Genomic DNA, 18,857 nt, shown 5'->3' with positions numbered 1-18,857 from the left:
ATGAACAAATGCAGCTCCAGAATGGCGATTTGTGGAACTTTAAGGCAAACCTCAAAGACTGTATCCCAGGATCTTTGCAAAATGGACAAAATGTTGTTGTAACGTTGCTCACCTCTATGTCCACGTAGCGTCCCAGTATAATAAAAGACCACGGGGTATATTTATTAGCGGCTTTTCAAAGCCGCTTCTTCTTTGCTGTTCTGACCGCAGCATTTAAAAGGGCAACAATATTAAATGCGAAACACTCCTGGTTTTGCATTTAATAATGGAATCGGTATGTTATACTGCTGGATGTCAGCCCGGCGGATGATAGACCGATGCTAGAAGGCCGGCATATGGAGATCCCGACAGGGTAAGTATAAAGGCTATCCCTAACCCTCTCCACCCCTAACCCTAATCCTTCCTTAGAGGTGCCTAACTCTAACCTCCCCCCCTAGTGCCTAACCCTAACCTCCCCCTAGGGGTGTCTAAACCTAACCCCCCTCCCCACACCCTTAACATAACCCTCCCGGGGAGGTGCCTAACCTACCCCGGGGGGTGTTGGACCCTAACCCCCCTCCCCCTGAGCCTAACCCTTACCCTCCCGGAGGGGTGCCTAACCCTAAGTCCTCCCGGGAGACCCTAAACCTAACCCCCCATGCGACTATCGGCTCCCGATGCCTGGCTTACCTACGATCTGTATGCTGTGCGTCGGGATTTCAGTGTGGGGCTAATGATAGGTGTCGGGATTTAGACGCCTATCATTAGTCCCATGCCGGGATTTCCCTGTCGGGAAGCCGGCGGTCGGCATTACGACCGCCGGCTTCCTGACTACATACCTTAATATTATTGTTCTGTTAAATTAGTAAATGTATTCAATTTCTAATGTGTTAAAACCAGTGAATCTTTTCTTTCAAATGAGAGGAAATATTAATTTTAAACCAGAGATCAAAGGGGAAAAAAAGTAATAAACAATTAGAGATGGCCACCAATGGCCTCCATGTGCTGCTATTGGGGCTCAGCATTAAATTTACCTCAGCCAGACCGTGTGTTGCTCGCAATACCCCCAGCATCGGCTGTGCATATCTTTTCTCTTGTGAATAGAGTATTAATAATTGAGCAAAAAAATAGGATTTCTGTACTACCATCTAGCGCAATTTGGGGGACACCACTAACTTTGGGGCAAAGATGGTACAATGTAAGATTAGTTACTAAAACTGCTACAACTCCTCTTTGTAATGTAGCTTTCCTGTATAACCCCCTGATCACAATAACACCTTCTTTTTTTTCTAACAGAGCCCTCAGGATAGGACTAAAATAAAGAACTGGGCCTTAACATTTATGATAACCATAGAGTTGGGTTGGGTGGTAATGTTCCCCAAATGGATTAGGAGAAAAGGATTTCACGGTAAGTAACAAATCCTATTTTCTCCTACATCCTGTTCGGGGGACACTACTAACCTTGGGGATGCCCCAAAGCTGTCCCTAGGGGAGTGTACACTCAGCAAAGCTGTGCCAGATAAAAACATTAACCAGAGTCAACTGCTTGGGAGACAAACCACCATGCTCTGTGACATTTAATAAGTGTGGTCAGGGAATCCGCCCGGCCAGAGCTCTATACCACCACCTCCTGGAAGATTTGTGAATGAACTCAAAGAGCCATTATCTTGGAACACAACTCGAAGCCCCCAAACTTCGCCTAATCCGACTGTGGCCGATTTGCTTGTGGCCCCCCTAAGGGATTAAGAGGACCTCAGTAACAAAAAATCAGTCTGAGCAATGGCTCAAATCGTGAGGGAATGTTACACAGTAAAGCTTTGTCAATTGGAAAAGAAAAAAAAAAAATGGGTACTTGTGTACTTTACGGACTAATTGCAGAGAGAACCCAATGAGTGTTTTAAATGGTACTTGTGTACTTTACGGACACAAGTACCAAAAGTTGTAAAGTAGAAAGTTGTGCGCTCGCGGGCTCGCTGCGCTCGCCACAAGGTTATATTCCCCCTCTATACCCACTTGGATGGTAGGGAATGACACTGGACACTGGAAATGACGCTGGACACTCCGTGAAGGGGATTTAGACATTACCATGATTGATAATAATAATGAGTGTATGACACTTGGGTTCTCTCTGCAATGAGTCCGTAAAGTACACAAGTACCAAAAAAAGATTCAGGATGCGTTAGCATCCCTCTGTAGTGTACCTATCCTACCAAGGCACTCAGAAAAACTAAGGAGCGCTCGCAAAGAGGGGTTATATAGGGGAGGACCAACTTTGCAAACGAGTTGTAACAGTTTGAGTGCTAAATCCTGCATTGCGCCCTTTATAGCCCAAGGTTAGTAGTGAATGTAATAGAAATTAGGTAACAAAACATTATTTAATACATTGATAGATAAACTAATTAAAAGTTTGAACTTCTTTATAAGGACCAGGAACGGACTCTGGTGCATGGAAAAAGGAGCATGGCCATGCATCACAAGGGTGTGCCACGAGTCACGGGGGTGTTCCACGAGTCATGGGGGTGTGGCCTCGCTGCACATTCCATCTCAGGATGCCAGCCATCGGCCCTTCTTGCATTTGCCAGATGGCCAGTCTGGCTGTCATTAGGACGAATTAAATAGAGTAGGTATATTAGAGTTGATCTTGGTGCTCTGTGTCTTGTGTGAAAGCTCTCCACCTACTGCCTTGTGTTATTATACTTTGCAGTAGCTTCTAATCCCCTGGTTGAATTATGAAATATACTATTTCTTTTGGAATGCAGCTATTCGTCCCTAGTGGCGTCCCTCCCCGCGGTGTCACCTGGTGTGGGGAAGGACGCTGTGCGTGCGGCACTGCCGCGCACTGCCAGAAAGTAGGCGTGGACAGGGGGCGTGACCACGGACAGGGGCGTGGTCTCATCGCCCAAACCCCCATGTGTATTACTTAGGGTGTGCAGGAGGTACCCGTGTGGAGTGCTGGCCGGCTCCCTCAGTGGCAGGAGCCGAGTGCTGCACTTAATGCTACAGTGCAGCACCTGGCTCCTGTCAGCGAGGGGGAGTCTGTACCTTGGTGTCACCCCTCGGCGGGTGACACCCGGGTGCGGACCGCACCACCCCTTGAGACGCCACTGCCCATCCCCTGTCTCTGTCTTCGTAATTCTAGTTTCTCTCAGCAAAGTATATATACGTGATTGAAAAGAAATCACAAGCGTCCTCGTAGTTGCACAGCGTTGTGCCTATTATATAATGGTACTGCGGCCTACTCACAGCTGGGTCCTAAAGATGATGGTCAGTAAGGAAAATGCCACCGAGACCACCAGGCCGAAGTCCATGTTTAACAGAATAGTTGCGGCAAAAGTCACTATCCAGATTATCTGTAAGTAACGGTAAACGGTAAATGTAACGGTAAATTATCATGTAAATTATTCTGTACACATACACGACTCACTAAGTACATGCACAAAGCACAGGACACTGTTGGGATGTAGTTACGTCGCCGACGGACGGGATGCTGGCTGTTGAAATCCCAGCGTCGGAATCCCGACCCTTGACCAAACATAGAAGCCTAAATCCCGATGCCAGTTTGGGTACCGATGCCGGAATCCCTACAGCCAGCATCCCGAATGTAAGTATAGCGGGGCCGGATTAGGTGTTAGCTGTGGGGGGGGGAGGGGGTTAGGATTAGGCACCATGCGGGTGGGTGTTAGGGTTAGGCTCTGGGGAAGGGAGGTTAGGGTTAGGCTACGGACAGTGGGGGTTAGGTTTAGGCACTGAGGGGGGAGGGTTAGGTTCAGGCACTAACAGGGAGGGATAGGGTGCAGGATAGGGAGGGTTAGGGTGCGAGAAAGGAGGGTTAGGGCTAGAGGCAGAAGGGGGGAAGGTTAGCATAGTTACAAACCCCTGTCAGGATATGGAGCATCGGGATGCCACTGTCTGTATTTTGACAGCTGGCATCCCGACTGCCGGTATTTCATACCCAACCCGCAACTAATAGTGTGCAAGACCATGACTCTTGACATTGAACGGTACATAGCAAAGAAAATGGAACCAGTTCTATCCACTGCCTGGATGCACAGTCTGTCAACTCTAGAGTTATCTGGACATGTAGCTGTGATAAGAATGGGCTGGTCGGGCCTCAAAGGTTTCAAAATGTAAAAATGAGTTGTCCCAGCCTCAGACAGATTCCCAACACTGGGCCTGATTCTGAACTGGATGCAAATGTCACTGTTTTTGTGTGAAGCTGTATAAGCCTAATTCACTACCTTATGCTCATTCTATACAGCTAATGTGAGAATCTGTACATCTTCAAGTGGGAACACTGGCCGCCCACTGATTCTACACCAACTGTCCTAACATCATTAGTATCGGCACATGCACCAGCCCTATGCTAGGGGCAAGAGTTCTGTCAGAAGCAGGCTTTTCCGTACGCACGACTCAGAATCTCACAGCCCTTTAGCTACACGCCCGGGAGACTCCCATCACCATGACACTCCCACGTGACAGATCTATCGCATGTCGCCACACAGTGTCAGACCTAGGGCCTTGTGGGCACAGAGGGCCCTGCATTATTCTAGGTGTGTGTGAGTTTATTTTTGCCAAACGGAAAGAGGATGGGCCGCAAAACAGTATCTTAATCGTGTTCTGCGTGTTGGTCAATAGGCAACATAACGGAACATATAGGGACTTTACTGTCCTGAGAATTTTTTTTTTTCTGTAAGTTTTGGGTATGTATAGAAATGTGGGTCTGTGAGGGTTACTTATTGGTGTCATTCAGTCCCCAGTTGTAACACCGCAACTGTACTGTACTTTGGTCATTTTAACCCTCTTGGTTGTGTAACGCAGTGGTGGTACAACGTACTTTTGGGTCACGATTGACCCAGACCAAAGGAACTACTACATTAGATGCATTGTCAGATTACTGACGCAGACACTGGCCTCGCCACGGCCAGTAAACGGGGCTGACACGCCCATTTTCTGTGGCGCTCCGTGTCTCTGCCCCTTCCCCATCTCCAAGGGGCTGCAAGATGTCAATCATACTGCAGCTTAGAGAGGTACTGAGAGCGATCTCACAGACACTGATCGGCCTATGCGCAGTGCAGATACTGCGCGTGCGCGGATCACCCGCCATCGGGGTTGGACGCATACCATCGGGGATGCCTACAACTCTGAATCAGGCCCAATGAACCAATTCAGTTTCAAGATTCAGAGGTGGCTGCTATTGAAGCTGCGACTGCACCTCTATGCTAATGCAGCAACCAAAGGGATCCGTACCGAGACGCCCATTGGCTGTGGCGCTCATCCGCCACTGTGCGCATTAAGATGCACCTTTGGCCGCACATTGGTTGCACCATCGAACCTTGCACCAGCCCTATGGAGGAGCAGAATGTCCATCTGAGCATGGCCGCTGAAATCAGTGCAACTGCAGCAAAAGACTCAGTCGCTGACCGCGACACGCCCACGTCTGGCTAGTCACCCCCTTGTTACCACCCAGAAATGCTCACTGACATTGCCAGGCCCCTATTGGATGTCTTCCAGAAACTACACTCAGCTACGTCCTAGGATAAATTGGGCATGAATCCAGGAGCCGAAGTGTAGGGTACGGATGATCATCGGTTATCGATGTTTTCAGCCCGATGGTGAAGGTTTTCGAATTTGGGGTCTGATTTCGAGATGTACGCAAACCCGATGGTTTAGTTCATCTCTGGTAGCTGGAGGACTGCGAATGTGCCGGACCCATTTTGCGCATGTGCAGAGATTGCTCGCAGCAACCCCTAAGCTGCAGCCTGATCGACAGGCTATGTCCATTTGGGGGAGGGGGTTGTGCATTCTGGGTGTGTATTGTCCCTGTTTTCTAGGAGTGCCGAAGCAAGTGTCTGCATCTTCCGTCACAGATTTATCAGACTTGGGAGCGCCGATGAGGTGGCCAATCATAGGCTTACTCCGATGGGCAATCCTGCAAACATCATGATTGATGGTAGCGATGTTGATCCGATCCTGCATCTCTGGATGCAGGCATGGGATCTGAGATACTGGCTGGAGGCGTCTTTTTCCTTCATATGCCTGCATTAGCATATATGCACACAGCCGCTGTGTCCAAATCTGAATCATGCCTTTGATTTTTAATGCCGACGATGATAGCCACCATCACTCTGTTCCAATGTGATGTTTGGTGATCTAATTCCTGCTGCGTACACCACAGGTCAGTGGCAAACCCATCTTTTGTGCAAGCTGAAATCGCAGGAGTGTACCATCGATGGCTGGAACCACCAAATGGCTTGGAAATGATGGTTACATGCCATCGTTAGGCATGCAGCAATACTGGAACTTTTCGATGCCTCCCATTCCAAAGACCATCCCTAATTTAGTGTTGTAACGTGTACGGCCAGTTTGTGTGGGTACAGGTTACAATGCTCTGCTCTGGCTCATTGCTGATTCCATCTCTTGTTGGATTCAAGTATTTTACATCCATATTCTCACACCACTAGGAATAAATGGGGCTAAAAAATGGGCCTCTACAACCGCACCGATTAATGGCCTCTACTGACAATATACTCCATCAGAAAGATCAACAAAAATATTTTGTATTACAAGAAGTTATCTCACAATAATCAATTCTTACCAGATCTATTTTATTGGTTTTCCACAGGACCCCAACTTCGGAGAATTGTTTAAACATCCCCTTTAAATTGACTACAATGATAGCAGCTAATATAGCCTAGGATATAAAAAAAAGGAAAACATAATTTGCCATATTTGGGGGCTTCATGGTGTAGTTGAGTTATTTTACACATGAATTAATTAATCAAATGTACAATTAATAGAAAACTGAATGTAATAAAGATTTCTATTGAGCTAAACCCTATTTGCAGTGTGGTTTATTTAATTTACGTTACAAGCATGTATTAGCCTGTACATGCACCATAACCGAGGTGTCACTGGTTCCTGTGGTCTCCGCGTTTCTTCTGTACATGTTATTATAATGCACGATTAGCACCACTGCGCCTATTCATGGAGCATTCCTGTGCAGTGGTTCTAACAATGAAAATCCGCAAAGACCACAGGCATCAGATTATGATTAAAATGGTAACGATAGCATTGTCTCAATACGTTTTTTGCCTCTTAATAGCGGGATCCATCGTATTTACCTTTGGTAGGTCTTGGAAGAGTTCCCCTGCCCGAAGGATGATGACCAAGATCACAAATGATGCGATGGCACTGGCTAGCTGCATTTATGTATTGTAAGAAAATGAGAAATGAAGATGTTATTCATAGAATCACCAGTGGAATCTTGAATCACTTATAATTATGTTAGCTTTCAGCGGCTCATCTTAATGGTAGATTTGGCGATTACCAGAGAGCCAGCACCACTGAGGTACGATCCACTGATCAATAAACACAATTACCTCTAACAAGAGCCATTCTGAAGATACATGTATTTGAATAAAAAAAAAAATGACTGGATGCATAATAGGGTCCTTGGCATCTAGAGAGTGTAGGGGCAGCCATTTTGTGCAGCCTGTCATTCTTCATAGGAAGTTTGCCATCCTCACGGATTTAACACACAAAATGGCTGCATCCCTTGTTCATAGGGGAAATTTAAGAATGTATGAAGGAGGTTTTTTTTTTTTAACATTTCAGCATTGCACTCAAATGAAACAAAATGTTTTATGCTGGGTACACACTGGTAGATATAATGTTCATTTGATTGACGAACGATACATCGGTAGCGGATCGGAGGGTGTGTACACCTGATATGTCTGGGGCAGAACTATGGGAGACAATGGAGGCACCTGCCGCCGGGCTCCAGCTCTGAATGGGCACCTCCTCCATTGTCCATAACATATTCAACCCACTTAGGGCTGTCACTATGTACCCGGAGTGTACCGTCACGGCCGCCCAATACATGGCAACCCTTCCCGGCACCTGAGAAGCCACCATACACTAGTTGAGAGCTCCATGTCAGACTATCAGCTGCTGCCTTCGTCTATCTATAGCCTGTCTACATGCAAATTGCTACATTACAGTGTCAGCAGCTGTGACGGGGGGGCACCAAATTATAACTTGCCTCCGGGCATCTGGGATGAATTTACGCCACTGCCTGCAGCACATCTGATGCCGGTATATCTGAAAGATATATCTGTGCATCAGCATGTGTGCAAACCGTCGACTGCCCATAGACTAGCTGCAGTGACAATCGACACTGACATCTCAACTGGGCGGGCAAATTTAAATGCTCAGTTCTGCTGACTCATCCGTCATTGTAGTGTGTACCCAGCTTTAGATCACACAACTTTATTACAAGTAGCATTTCATGTCATGTTAATTTTCTGCAATCTTTACTTTGCGGATCAGGTAGATGACGCACCTGGCTGTTTCCTCCAGTGCTTTCTTGAACTAAAGACCGGGACACAGAGGCGCTAATGGCGAAGCATTGGAAAAAGCTTCCCACAAGATTACTGATCCCAATGGCTATGAGCTCCTGTAAGAGAACACACTATTATCATACTGTCTACCAGTGGCCTAAGAAGCATTATAAAGTCGTTCATGTACAGTCTGCTTCAATAATGATCACACAGAGATAATCCCTCAAACATGACTAGTTGTTGATAAGGTAATTTGGGGAGCAGAGTAAAGCTGCCATACACATGTAGCCGACAGGGGGCCCTAATTCAGCGATGGAGGCATATCACTCAGCCGCTGCCACCTTGTACGCTGCAGCTGTGCGATAATATGCTAATGGGGCAGGATGGCGTCTTGTGTATGTCGACGCCTCTTGCCGGCTTCTCTGATTCGAGGACACCGCGTCGGATCATTTGCGTGAACATTGGTCATCTCACTAACCCTCGGGATACTCAGGATGGCCGGAGAATTCACGCTGCCGATGTTTTTAGATCTGCGCAGGCCCACGAGCCGCATGTGCAGATATGGTCCTGCAATGTCGCTCGCAGGGCCCCTTAAAGTCATAGCATGATTGACATACTGCTGTCGTTGACAGGCAGAGTTGCAGAAAAGGGGCGTGTCAGCCCTGTTTTCTGGATGTGCCAAAATCAGGGGCTGCGTCCTTGGACAAAGCTTCACTGGCCCCGGCAGCGTGAATTTAGTAGTTACTCAGATGTCCGATGTTCACGCAGCATAAAATCACAAAAGCTGGCAGTGGGCGACTTTTTACACAAGACTCCTCCCATTGCTTTTGCTTATTTTAACACAGCCGCGTACAAATACGCAGAAGGCTGTACTACAGCGCCCAGCTCTGAATGGGGACAGTAGTCTGCTGGTTTGCACAATTATCGTGCAGTGTGCGGCCAGCTTATAGATACTGTTTTATAGTTTGTGAAAACAGCCAACTCCTATCTTTTTCACATACAAATTTGGACATATAACAAGCAGGAATTAAATTATGGTTGTACATCTTGGGATAACCCATATTAAATAGTATTATCACCTCCTGCGCTGCAAACCATTGGGGTCCCATCTGCACTCCATCATTATCAGAGAACAGAAGACCGATCGGTGCTGGGTGTTAATTCCAGCCTTTTATACTAAACCTGTCTATGAGAGGTGTATAATGAATATGACACCTCCAGCACCTACTGCTAATCCTGTGCAATTTCAATGTACTATCTAGGGCCCTGATTTAGAGCCGGACGCTCTGACCAGAGCGCTCGCTCTGAATCAGGGCCCACCTCCATAAATATGGAGCGTCCTCCTGGACGCTCGTATAGCTGTGGGTCTTGACCATCGCGACCATCGCCACTGCGAGCAGAAGCCTGCGGTTGAGTTTCTCAACCGCAAGGCCAGGAGTGCTTTTTGGCTCTATCAGAGCCAAAATCACTCCCACTGACATCACTAGTGATGTCAGTGGGGCCGGCTTCTGACGGTAGGCGTTCCCTTGGGAACGCCTCCGTCTGGGAGGCACGCCCCCGGCACGCCCACCAAAGAGGGCGTGCTGTCAATCAACATCGACAGCACGCCCCCTTTGATCAGACACAACGAGCAAAGGAAAGTCCTTCGCTCGTCGCGTCTCGCGCATGCGCACGAGGAGCTCCCTCCGTCGTGCGCATGCGCAGTGCATACCATCGACCCACTTGCGAGCGGACAGCCGCTCGCGAGTGGGTCTGAATCAAGCCCTAGGTCCTCTCACCATTCTTTCCTTTCTCCTTCGTTGCCATGGTTACTTTGAAGTCAAAGTGGGTGTGCCAGGGTTGTTGCACAAACAGTAGGACGGAGTGCATTTCATATGCAGGGAGGTAAGCAAACACCCGGGCTTGTGGGTGTTGGCCTCTGGAAAAGAAGAGGCTAGTTGTTTAGGGGTTTTATTTACTAAGCAGTGTTAGGAGACAGAGTGGAAAGTGATAAGGTACCAGCCAATCAGTTTCTAACTGCCATCTCACAGGCTGTGTTTGAAAAATGACAGTAGGGAGCTGATTGGCTGGCACCTTATCACTTTTCACTCTGTCTCCTAACACTGCTTAGTAAATAGACCCCTTAGTGAGGTAGTGTTGTGGGGTGGGGTTAGGTTTGGTTAGCCTATAGGATTGGGCAGGGGGCGGGGTTAGGTTTGGTTAGCCTATAGGATTGGCAGGGGGTGGGTTTTTCAGTGCTATTTCAGAGTTGCTGCTTGGCAGCCGTTTCATAGAAATGTAAATGGTTGGCTGTTTCCCGCCCTCCCTCCCTTATTCATTAGGCTGTTTGGTGTCGGCTTTTCTTGTTGCGGGAAAGAATGGTAGCAGTCGCCATCTGTCTTTGGAGCTTGAGGTGCTCTCCCTTCCAGTATATGGCTTAGGCTGATTCTACCCTACTGGGGTCAGCGGCAACCACCTAACCAGGTGGGCCTCAAGTCGTGTCATTGAGGTGGGAGGTGGATACCTTGGGCGTGGTAATGGGCTGGCTCCTCACCTCCCATTTAGAAGGTGGGTGTGAGTATGCAGTTAGTGATATTGCATTGTGGGGCCATTCTTTCTGCGCCACCATACTTTGTCTGTCTTTCTTTCTTCTTCTATTAGTTAGTTCAGTTATATATTAAATAGTTTAATTAGTTAAAAAATATATAAAGCTGCCCTTCATTTCCCCTTATACAAGTCTCTGTGTCTTTATTTCACTATGATTATGGTTGATGGTTTACCCTGCACTGTTAGAAGGGAACGCTCATTAGGCCATGGGGAGTTTATAGGCACTTACACAGGTAGGTACTTGGTAAATGGAGGAATGTCCCAAACAAATTGACCCTTTTGCAATTTCTCCTGCTAAAATGCACTCAAACCTTTCAGTAGTGTGAGCACTTAGGGCCTCATTCAGAGGCGGTCGGAGGATGCAAGCGGTCGCTCAGAAACTGGACGGCCGCTTGCATCCTGACCGCCCGCCTCTGTTGTGGTCGTTAGGCTCTAACGACCGCTCTGGTGATGGTCGCGATGGTCAGACACCATCGTGACCATCGGCGCTTACGACGAGACCCTAGGGTAGGGTCTCCCTTGTCGTAAGCCCCGGAGAGCTTCTGGCTCTGTCTGAGCCGGAAGCTCTCCATTGACATCACTAGTGATGTCAGTGGGGCTGCCCCCAAACGGTAGGTGTTCCCATGGGAGCGCCTCCGTTTGGGCTGCCACCCCCCCGGCAACATCGACAGCTCGCCCCCTTTGGATCGAGACCCGCTACGACTGGCACTGTCGGTCGTAGCGGGTCTCATGATGCGCACGACGGCGCCGGCGCCGTCGTGCGCATGCTCTGTGGGGGGCCATCAACCCGGTCCGAGCGCATCGGCGCTAACGACCGGGTCTGAATGACCCCCTTAGTACCACAGTGGGTAGGAATTGTACAGCATTCAGCCCCCAAAAGAACAGCACAGCAGGAGCGGTAAAGTACCTGGTTGTTGTCCACTTTATAACCATGCTTAGTGGCGAATACTTTTCCCAATGAAATGGTTATGCCGTATCCCACCACAGCAATAGCGAATGCGTTTCCCACAAGGTCTCCAAACAGGCTGAAGTCGGGCACCCTTGGAACCGTTAAGCTGAAGGACAGGGCAGGTAAAGGAATTAAACTTGTATAAAGTACACAACATCTCAAGGAGATATGAATTAAACAGAAAACGAGGAGAGTTCTAATTTGATCCCACCATAGCACAAATAACACTTAACATAGCAAAACTCTATAGACTGTTTCTGCCCTGTTTACCCAGGACTCACCCTGCAGGGATGTGCCCGACGTTCTCAATACCAAACTTGTCATACAATCCAACGCCATAGGATATTCCGGTGGAGACGATGAGCTGATGAAATCGAAAGGATTTTTAAGAGCAGAAAATCACTAGGGGACATTTTTTTTACAAACTTAAATGGACTAAAACCAAAAACTCCTCCAGAGCCGTCATCATTGGTGTTTTGATCCACATTGGTCAGGAGCAGAATAATTTGTACAGGGAAATGCTGTATATGTAAAAGAAACCGGCTTCATCTGTCTACAACATAAAATAATACATATTACACTCACCATGATCAGCTCGATGGGAATTGGGATAACGAGCTTGGCTACAAACTTCTCATTTAAATATTTCATGAGCAGAAGGATGACGGTAGCACCGAGGCTGGTGACAAACGTCCCGATGTTGGTCTGTGTGATCCTTGAGAAGAGTTTTACTACGGTCTAAAGACAATGAGAGATGCGTAATATAAGCAGCAGTGTACAGAATACTTGTTATGGATTCTCTCAGTTTTATAACCCAACATTTATACCTGATATGTTAAGTTCACTAAAATGATTGTGTTACATAACGATCTCTTAAGAGAAATTAAAATCACACAACACATCATATATGACTATAGGGGGGGAATTTACTTTTCGCCGGTAGCTCTCAGTAATAGGCGCCGATGGAGCAATTAAATTCTTGCTCCATTTGGGCCTCGAGAGCCGCCGGAGCCAACATTTCTGCTCGCCACCTCCTGAGGTATAGAGCAGAAATGTGCGCTTCGGCGCTCTGACCAAGACTTTAGATGGGTTTAGCCACTTTATGAGGTGCTTTTGGGCGTGGTATACGCAGAAAGGCATGTCCCCCTCCCCAAAACAATTCAATATCGCACCCCAATCTTTCATAATTTTAGACGAGAGATCAGGCACGAAAAAACAATTGAATCATCCCCCAAGGAGTATTATTGTGCAATAATGTGGTACACGGTTACTTGTCTTACTTGTGTTGAAGTCAGGAAAGCTCTACTTCGCAGTCCACATATTGGGTCTCATTCAAGCTCGGTCGCAAGCGCTGAGCGCTCGCAACCGGGTCAATGTTAAGGCCCTGCAAACGCGCAGCAGCCGCACTGCGCGTGCGCAAATGGAGCTCACTACAAAAGGGGCGGCTGTCGATGTTGATCGACAGCTCGCCCCATTTTTTAGGCGGAGCGGGGGGGTGGCTACACAAACGGAGGCGTTCCTGACGGAATGCCTGCCGTTTTGTGGGCAGACGCACTGACATCAGCATTGATGTCAGTGGGGAGCTTCCTGCTCGATCAGAGCAGGAAGCTCCCTGGGGCTTGCGTTTGCCGAGACCCAACCTTAGGGTCTCGTTGCAAGCTGCGATGGTCTTGACCATCACCCTGGTCGGTCGCTAAAGCTGTGGGTGGTAACCCACAGCTTAGCTAGCGACCAGAAGCCTGCACTAAAACAAAGAAGCGCCCTCATTCAGAACGAGCGATCGCTTCTTGCGGGCACCTCTGAATGAGGGCCATTGTCTCCTCTTTTAGGCTTCATTCCCTAATCAAGATGGCTGCCATATGTAGTTCTGCGCATGTGCGGCACCATCATGACACTGTGTTAGAGGGCCGCAGTAGAACAAGGACAAGTATTCCACTTAGCTCGGTGAGACCCTGCAATTTACGGCATCCACAGTGTTGTTCACCCTTTTCAACATACAGTCACCGGCTGCCGGTCTGTATGCACCGCTCAAGTTTTGCTCTGTGCCAACAGTCTGTTACATGCATAACTGTGAGTACGCTGTACATTCATGTTACTAATAAATAAGCCTCTCTTTTTAATTGGTTAAGTACAGGGCTGCTAAGTGACTTCAGGGTATCCATAAATACCTACTCTCCCGGACGTTGCAGGAGATTCACAAATTTGTGGGTACTCTCCCTCACCCCAGGAAGAGTGGGTAAATCTCCCTTGTCCTCTCCACTTACTAGTGAGAAGGGTAGGATGGGGAGATAATTACCAGGAATACTGAGCGTATGGAGGGGGCGGGGCTAATATGACGAGACCACATAATTTCAGCCTCCTCTCTGCCAATGTGACTACTTCCTTGTCTTGGTTACATTTTCATTAGCTTTCAAGGCCTGACACAAAGGTGCTTATATGTAGTTTTCATTACGCACTGCGCTGCTAACAGACATGACTTCCAATATAACTTACATATATTAATGACAGTGGCTGGGTCTTCTGGCTCATTCTAATTCCAAAAAGGTATTTCAGCTGCGACACCAACACGTGGACAGCCGACGCCGTGGTGTATCCACTTACTAATGGGTCGGAGAGATAAGAGACCACACATCCAAACTGAATCAGAAAGAGACCAATCTACAAATACAAGGCAGGAGAGAGAGAGAGAGAATGTATAACTCAGCATAAGATACACTTTCGTGGGCAGTTTAGGTTTAGTCAAATCATGAATATTAATTAAAGTAAACTACCATCTGTAAACAGTCAGTTTACAGTAAGTGAACTGTCCATCAGCGATCCTCAATGGATTTACAGATTGTGATTCATTTCATAAAGCGTTTGTTCCGGCACAGTCTTTTTTTTCCACTATACATGATGGGTACTAGGACCCAGAGTCAGAGGGTGGTGCGACCTCCAACCTGATGATGTCACCACTGGGCTACAGCTCATGTGCGGCTGGCACCATCTGTACTGTGTAGAATGTCCCAGTACTGTGCGGATGCACTTAACTCCTGCGGTAAGATCCCAAAATACCACCCTCGACCCTGGCAATACCGCCGTTCTGCTTACCAGATGGTAACAGTGATGTTATCAATATACCCAGCATCCTGGGTAAGGACTCTCCGTGTGGTCTAACAGTCACTTTCACATTATGTCTGCCACCTATTGTGACCACCACCCTATATCAATAGAGTAGTCATCAGGGGGCGTCTTTTGAGAGGGGGTTCCATGTGTAGTGTCCCTACAGGCTCCCTGACCGTACGTGCCAGTACATGCACAGTGCAGACTCTGGCACTGCATGAGGGCCAACCGCACATGTGCGTGTCTCCATAACAATGACGCATGGCGTCATTCTCCCTGTGATACCATTATTGCACGTATGTCCAGGAAAATAGTGCACCCTAGTGTAAATAGTGCACCCTAGTGTAAATAGTGCACCCTAGTGTACTGGAGACAAAAAGACAACACTGATGGACAGAGATGGACAGTATTGCACAGCTGCAAGGAAGCGGCTGCACAATACCGTCCAACTGAATGCAAATGCAGCAGGAGGTGCCTGTAGGAGAGCGTGCATCTGCCATCCGAGTGCTGCATCCATAGACACTGCCTCAGATCACCATCGCAATCATCACGACCATTGGTTGTGATGGTTGTTACTTAGGCCAGGCTCCATAAGCTGAAACTTACTCAGCCTGGCCGTCGGAACTGGACAGCCAGGGCCAGGAAGTCTCTGTCCAGACCCTGGGCACGGCACTCCTCCAGAACAGTTCTGGTCGCCACCCCCCTACGGGGGGTCTGCGAGCGCGCACACAGGACCCATTCTGCACATGTGAGTCCTGCATCTGCGCAAACCCAGAACCATCGGAGATGTAAGCAAGCCATCGGGTTCGCCTACATCTCTGAATCAGGCTCACTCTCTCTAACTGGTGCAGGTCAGAGTTATTACACTTTCCAGATCCTTAGTCAACTTCAAGATAAAGGAAAACACATGTTGTGCCCTCAGAGAAAGTCACTTTGTAGTGTTCTACCGTTATACACCTCTCCGTCCTGTAGTATTGTGGGTGATGTGGGACTGCTACTGGTGCTCTGATAGAGACAAGAGAAGAAGGGTTCCCTATATTAGCAGACATGTTGAACAGTTACGGTTACATAGAGGCGGCGTACCTGAAACAGTCCTGCGAGGAACGCCAGCGCCGTGGCCAACTCTACTCTCATCAGGTCCCTGGCGGCCGTGTCAATGTACGTCACGTTGTCCCCTCGCATGAAGTTCTCATTGGGCGCCAGTGATTCCGTCACACTGCCAATCATGACGCACACCACGGCGAATGTGCCTGAATCACACGGCAAGAAGGAGAGAATGTAATAATAAAAAAATGCTGCAAGAGTCTAAATTATAATAAAGTACCAATAATGGGGCTGATTCTGAATCGGAAGCGGTGGCACTAGGGGTCTTTTTGCCGCAGTCGCACCTGTGTCTTTATGCTAATGCCGCTACTAAGCTCTTCCCTGGGGTAAATCCGTGTGTCTGATTGTGCAAGGACTAGAACGCCCACTGACAACGTCTGTAGACGCTGAACTGCCACTCGGCGCATCTTTAGACGACACCATTGGACGCACCATAGAAATTTGCACTAGTCCTATGGCAGATGCAGTTTCCTTCCTATCTGAGTGGCTCAACGGCTTTGTACGCCACCGCTTCCAGCGACACTCTCCCAACATGCCTGCGACACTCTCATAAGACGCAACATCCCTGTACATCTTTTTAGCAACCCCCTAATACCTCCCTATCACTGCCCAGGTAAGCACCTTACACTTCTTATAACGTGCATCCAAATCTGCACTGCGATTCTGTACGTACAAAATCAGGACGCACCCTCACTGTGACGCATACTAAAACCATCGCTCCACTGCATCCAACATTGCCTCAAGCTAACCTCCCCCTTAATGCCTAGCCCTAACCCCTAACGCTAACCCTCCCACTAACCCCGCTACTTACCTTTGGGATGCTGGCACCGGGATTCCGACAGGTGTCGGGATTCTGGTGCCAGCATTCTGACCGCTGGAATCCCCTGGTAACATGGTGCTTGTATCGTCTATGTAATGTTATGCAATCTAATCACAGTTACCGAATAATAGCCTTTCCAGTTATGTAACAATCTAGCTCCAGGCAAAAGACTAGTTCAGTCTTGTGCCAAATCTGTACCTCCGTACCTCCATAACTTCTTCCAATGTCTCTTAGCTTTCAAACTTCAGAGGACTTTAATTTATTGGCTTGTATTGTGCAGTCCCTCCTTTAACTTTTACTAATTACATTGATTCATCTTTCTAACTTCCTAGTGTATCGTGGTATATGTGGAAGTCTTTATGTTAGACAAAGGGCCTTATTCAGTTCGGATTGCGGCTGTGATTACGCACGCAGTCTCGCTGTGAAGATATGCTAAACGATCGCTATGCCGTTGCAACACTACATAAGTACGCCCACCTTACCTTACACACATCCGTAATACTTAACAAGACTGTGAAACCATCGGTAACATCGAGTACCATCGCAGCCTCACGCACACTTGCACAAGCCCTGACCTTACTCAGGTATTGCTAATCTTAACGCACACACTGAGCACTCGAGCTGCATATGGCTAGGCAGTGGATAATTTATGCACGCCCCTGCAACGGCGTTCGAACGCACTGGCATGCCTGCGTTTCTAAGAACACCCCCCCATCCCCCATCACCGGTATACAATCGGGAAGCCGGCTGCCGGAATCCCGACAGCTGGCTTCCCGACTGCTTTATCCCGGCGTGGGATAAATGACCGGGCGTCTATATCTATACGCCGGTCATTTCCCCGATGCCGGGAGACCGGCGCTCGGCATCCCGATCGAAGGGATGCAGGGCGCCGCGAGCGGACAGCCGTTGGGGGGGAGGGTTAGGTTTAGGGCACCCGGGGGGGACAGGGTTAGGCACCCCCCCGGGAGGGTTAGGGTTAGGCTACGGGGAGGGAGGGTTAGGGTAAGGCACCCCCGGGAGGCACAGGGTTAGGCACCCCCCCGGGGGACTTAGATTTAGGCAGCGTGGAAGGGGGGGGTTAGGGTTAGGCACTTAGAGGGGGGATTAGGGTTAGGCACTTGGAGGGGAGGTTAGGGTTAGGCACCCCTAAGAAGGGTTAGGGTTAGGGGGTTAGGTTAGGCTAGTTTATACTTACCTTAGCAACGATCAGGATTTCCAGCGTTGTCGGGCTTCTGCTGCCAGGAACTCTGCTGTTGTCGGCCAGGCGCTGCCAGAAATCGAACCGGCTGGCGGTATTTCATACTGATTCCCCGTCACCTCCCTCAAACGGCACTTCCTGTCAATGACTCTGCGATGGGTCTGCCTAGTCTCTGCAATTGCAGTCCTGATCGCAGTGACTAGTTCGCGCATGCGCAGAATGCAACAATCGTCAGATAATGTGCGTAATTGCAGTTGCGATCCGTAATGAATCAGGCTCAAAATTGTTTGTTTTCTATGTCAGATACAGCACATAATCCTGCGCCCTCTGATTGTGATACACTTGTATCCAGAGAGATGCGACATATCCCGGGGAAACAAAGATAGACAACATAGTATGACACTGCTGAAAAGCACAGACACAAGAAAAAAAAGAAGTAAAGTAGGTTGTATGAGGAAATAGACAAGCCAATAAATTAAAGGTAATACCCCCCATTACATAGGGCTGCATCCATAATCCATATAGGTCACTTAAGCACATTCCTGCAGCAGCACTGTCTATGGTTTCCTATTCATTATAAATGGTGGGTGGGGAGCTGTGTAGAGAAATGAGTATGTGGGGTTGTACAATAACATATATAATGACTATGCACTTAGGGCCTGATTCAGAGCCGCTCGTAAGCGGCCGCTCGTTCGTTCCGAGAGATGTTCGCACAACTGCGCATGTGTATGGATCGTAATACGCATGCGCGGACCAGTCAGTGCGGCCGAAAATCGTTTG

The 18,857-nt window shown here is 48.3% G+C and overlaps 1 protein-coding gene across 1 annotated transcript in view; it reads right to left on the bottom strand.

Moving 5' to 3' along the window:
* The window catches only part of LOC148480702 (solute carrier family 26 member 6-like), a 46,214-nt gene that overhangs the window by 17,915 nt on the left and 9,442 nt on the right, over positions 1 to 18,857 (bottom strand). Inside the window, exons 4-12 of the mRNA XM_088453991.1 lie at positions 16,039 to 16,205; positions 14,347 to 14,511; positions 12,439 to 12,591; positions 12,135 to 12,217; positions 11,812 to 11,959; positions 8,321 to 8,434; positions 7,101 to 7,178; positions 6,575 to 6,670; positions 3,223 to 3,329 (exon numbers count right to left, since the gene is read on the bottom strand). Of these exons, the coding sequence (XP_088310117.1) occupies positions 3,223 to 3,329; positions 6,575 to 6,670; positions 7,101 to 7,178; positions 8,321 to 8,434; positions 11,812 to 11,959; positions 12,135 to 12,217; positions 12,439 to 12,591; positions 14,347 to 14,511; positions 16,039 to 16,205 (1,111 nt within the window). The remainder of the gene's footprint in view (positions 1 to 3,222; positions 3,330 to 6,574; positions 6,671 to 7,100; positions 7,179 to 8,320; positions 8,435 to 11,811; positions 11,960 to 12,134; positions 12,218 to 12,438; positions 12,592 to 14,346; positions 14,512 to 16,038; positions 16,206 to 18,857) is intronic.

Source organism: Taudactylus pleione, unplaced genomic scaffold, assembly GCF_031769625.1.
Source record: "Taudactylus pleione unplaced genomic scaffold, aTauple2 ptg000607l, whole genome shotgun sequence".
In the NCBI taxonomy this organism is placed as follows: Eukaryota; Metazoa; Chordata; class Amphibia; order Anura; family Myobatrachidae; genus Taudactylus; species Taudactylus pleione.
Note: the sequence above shows the minus strand (reverse complement) of the source record. Positions and strands in the feature narration are given on the sequence as shown.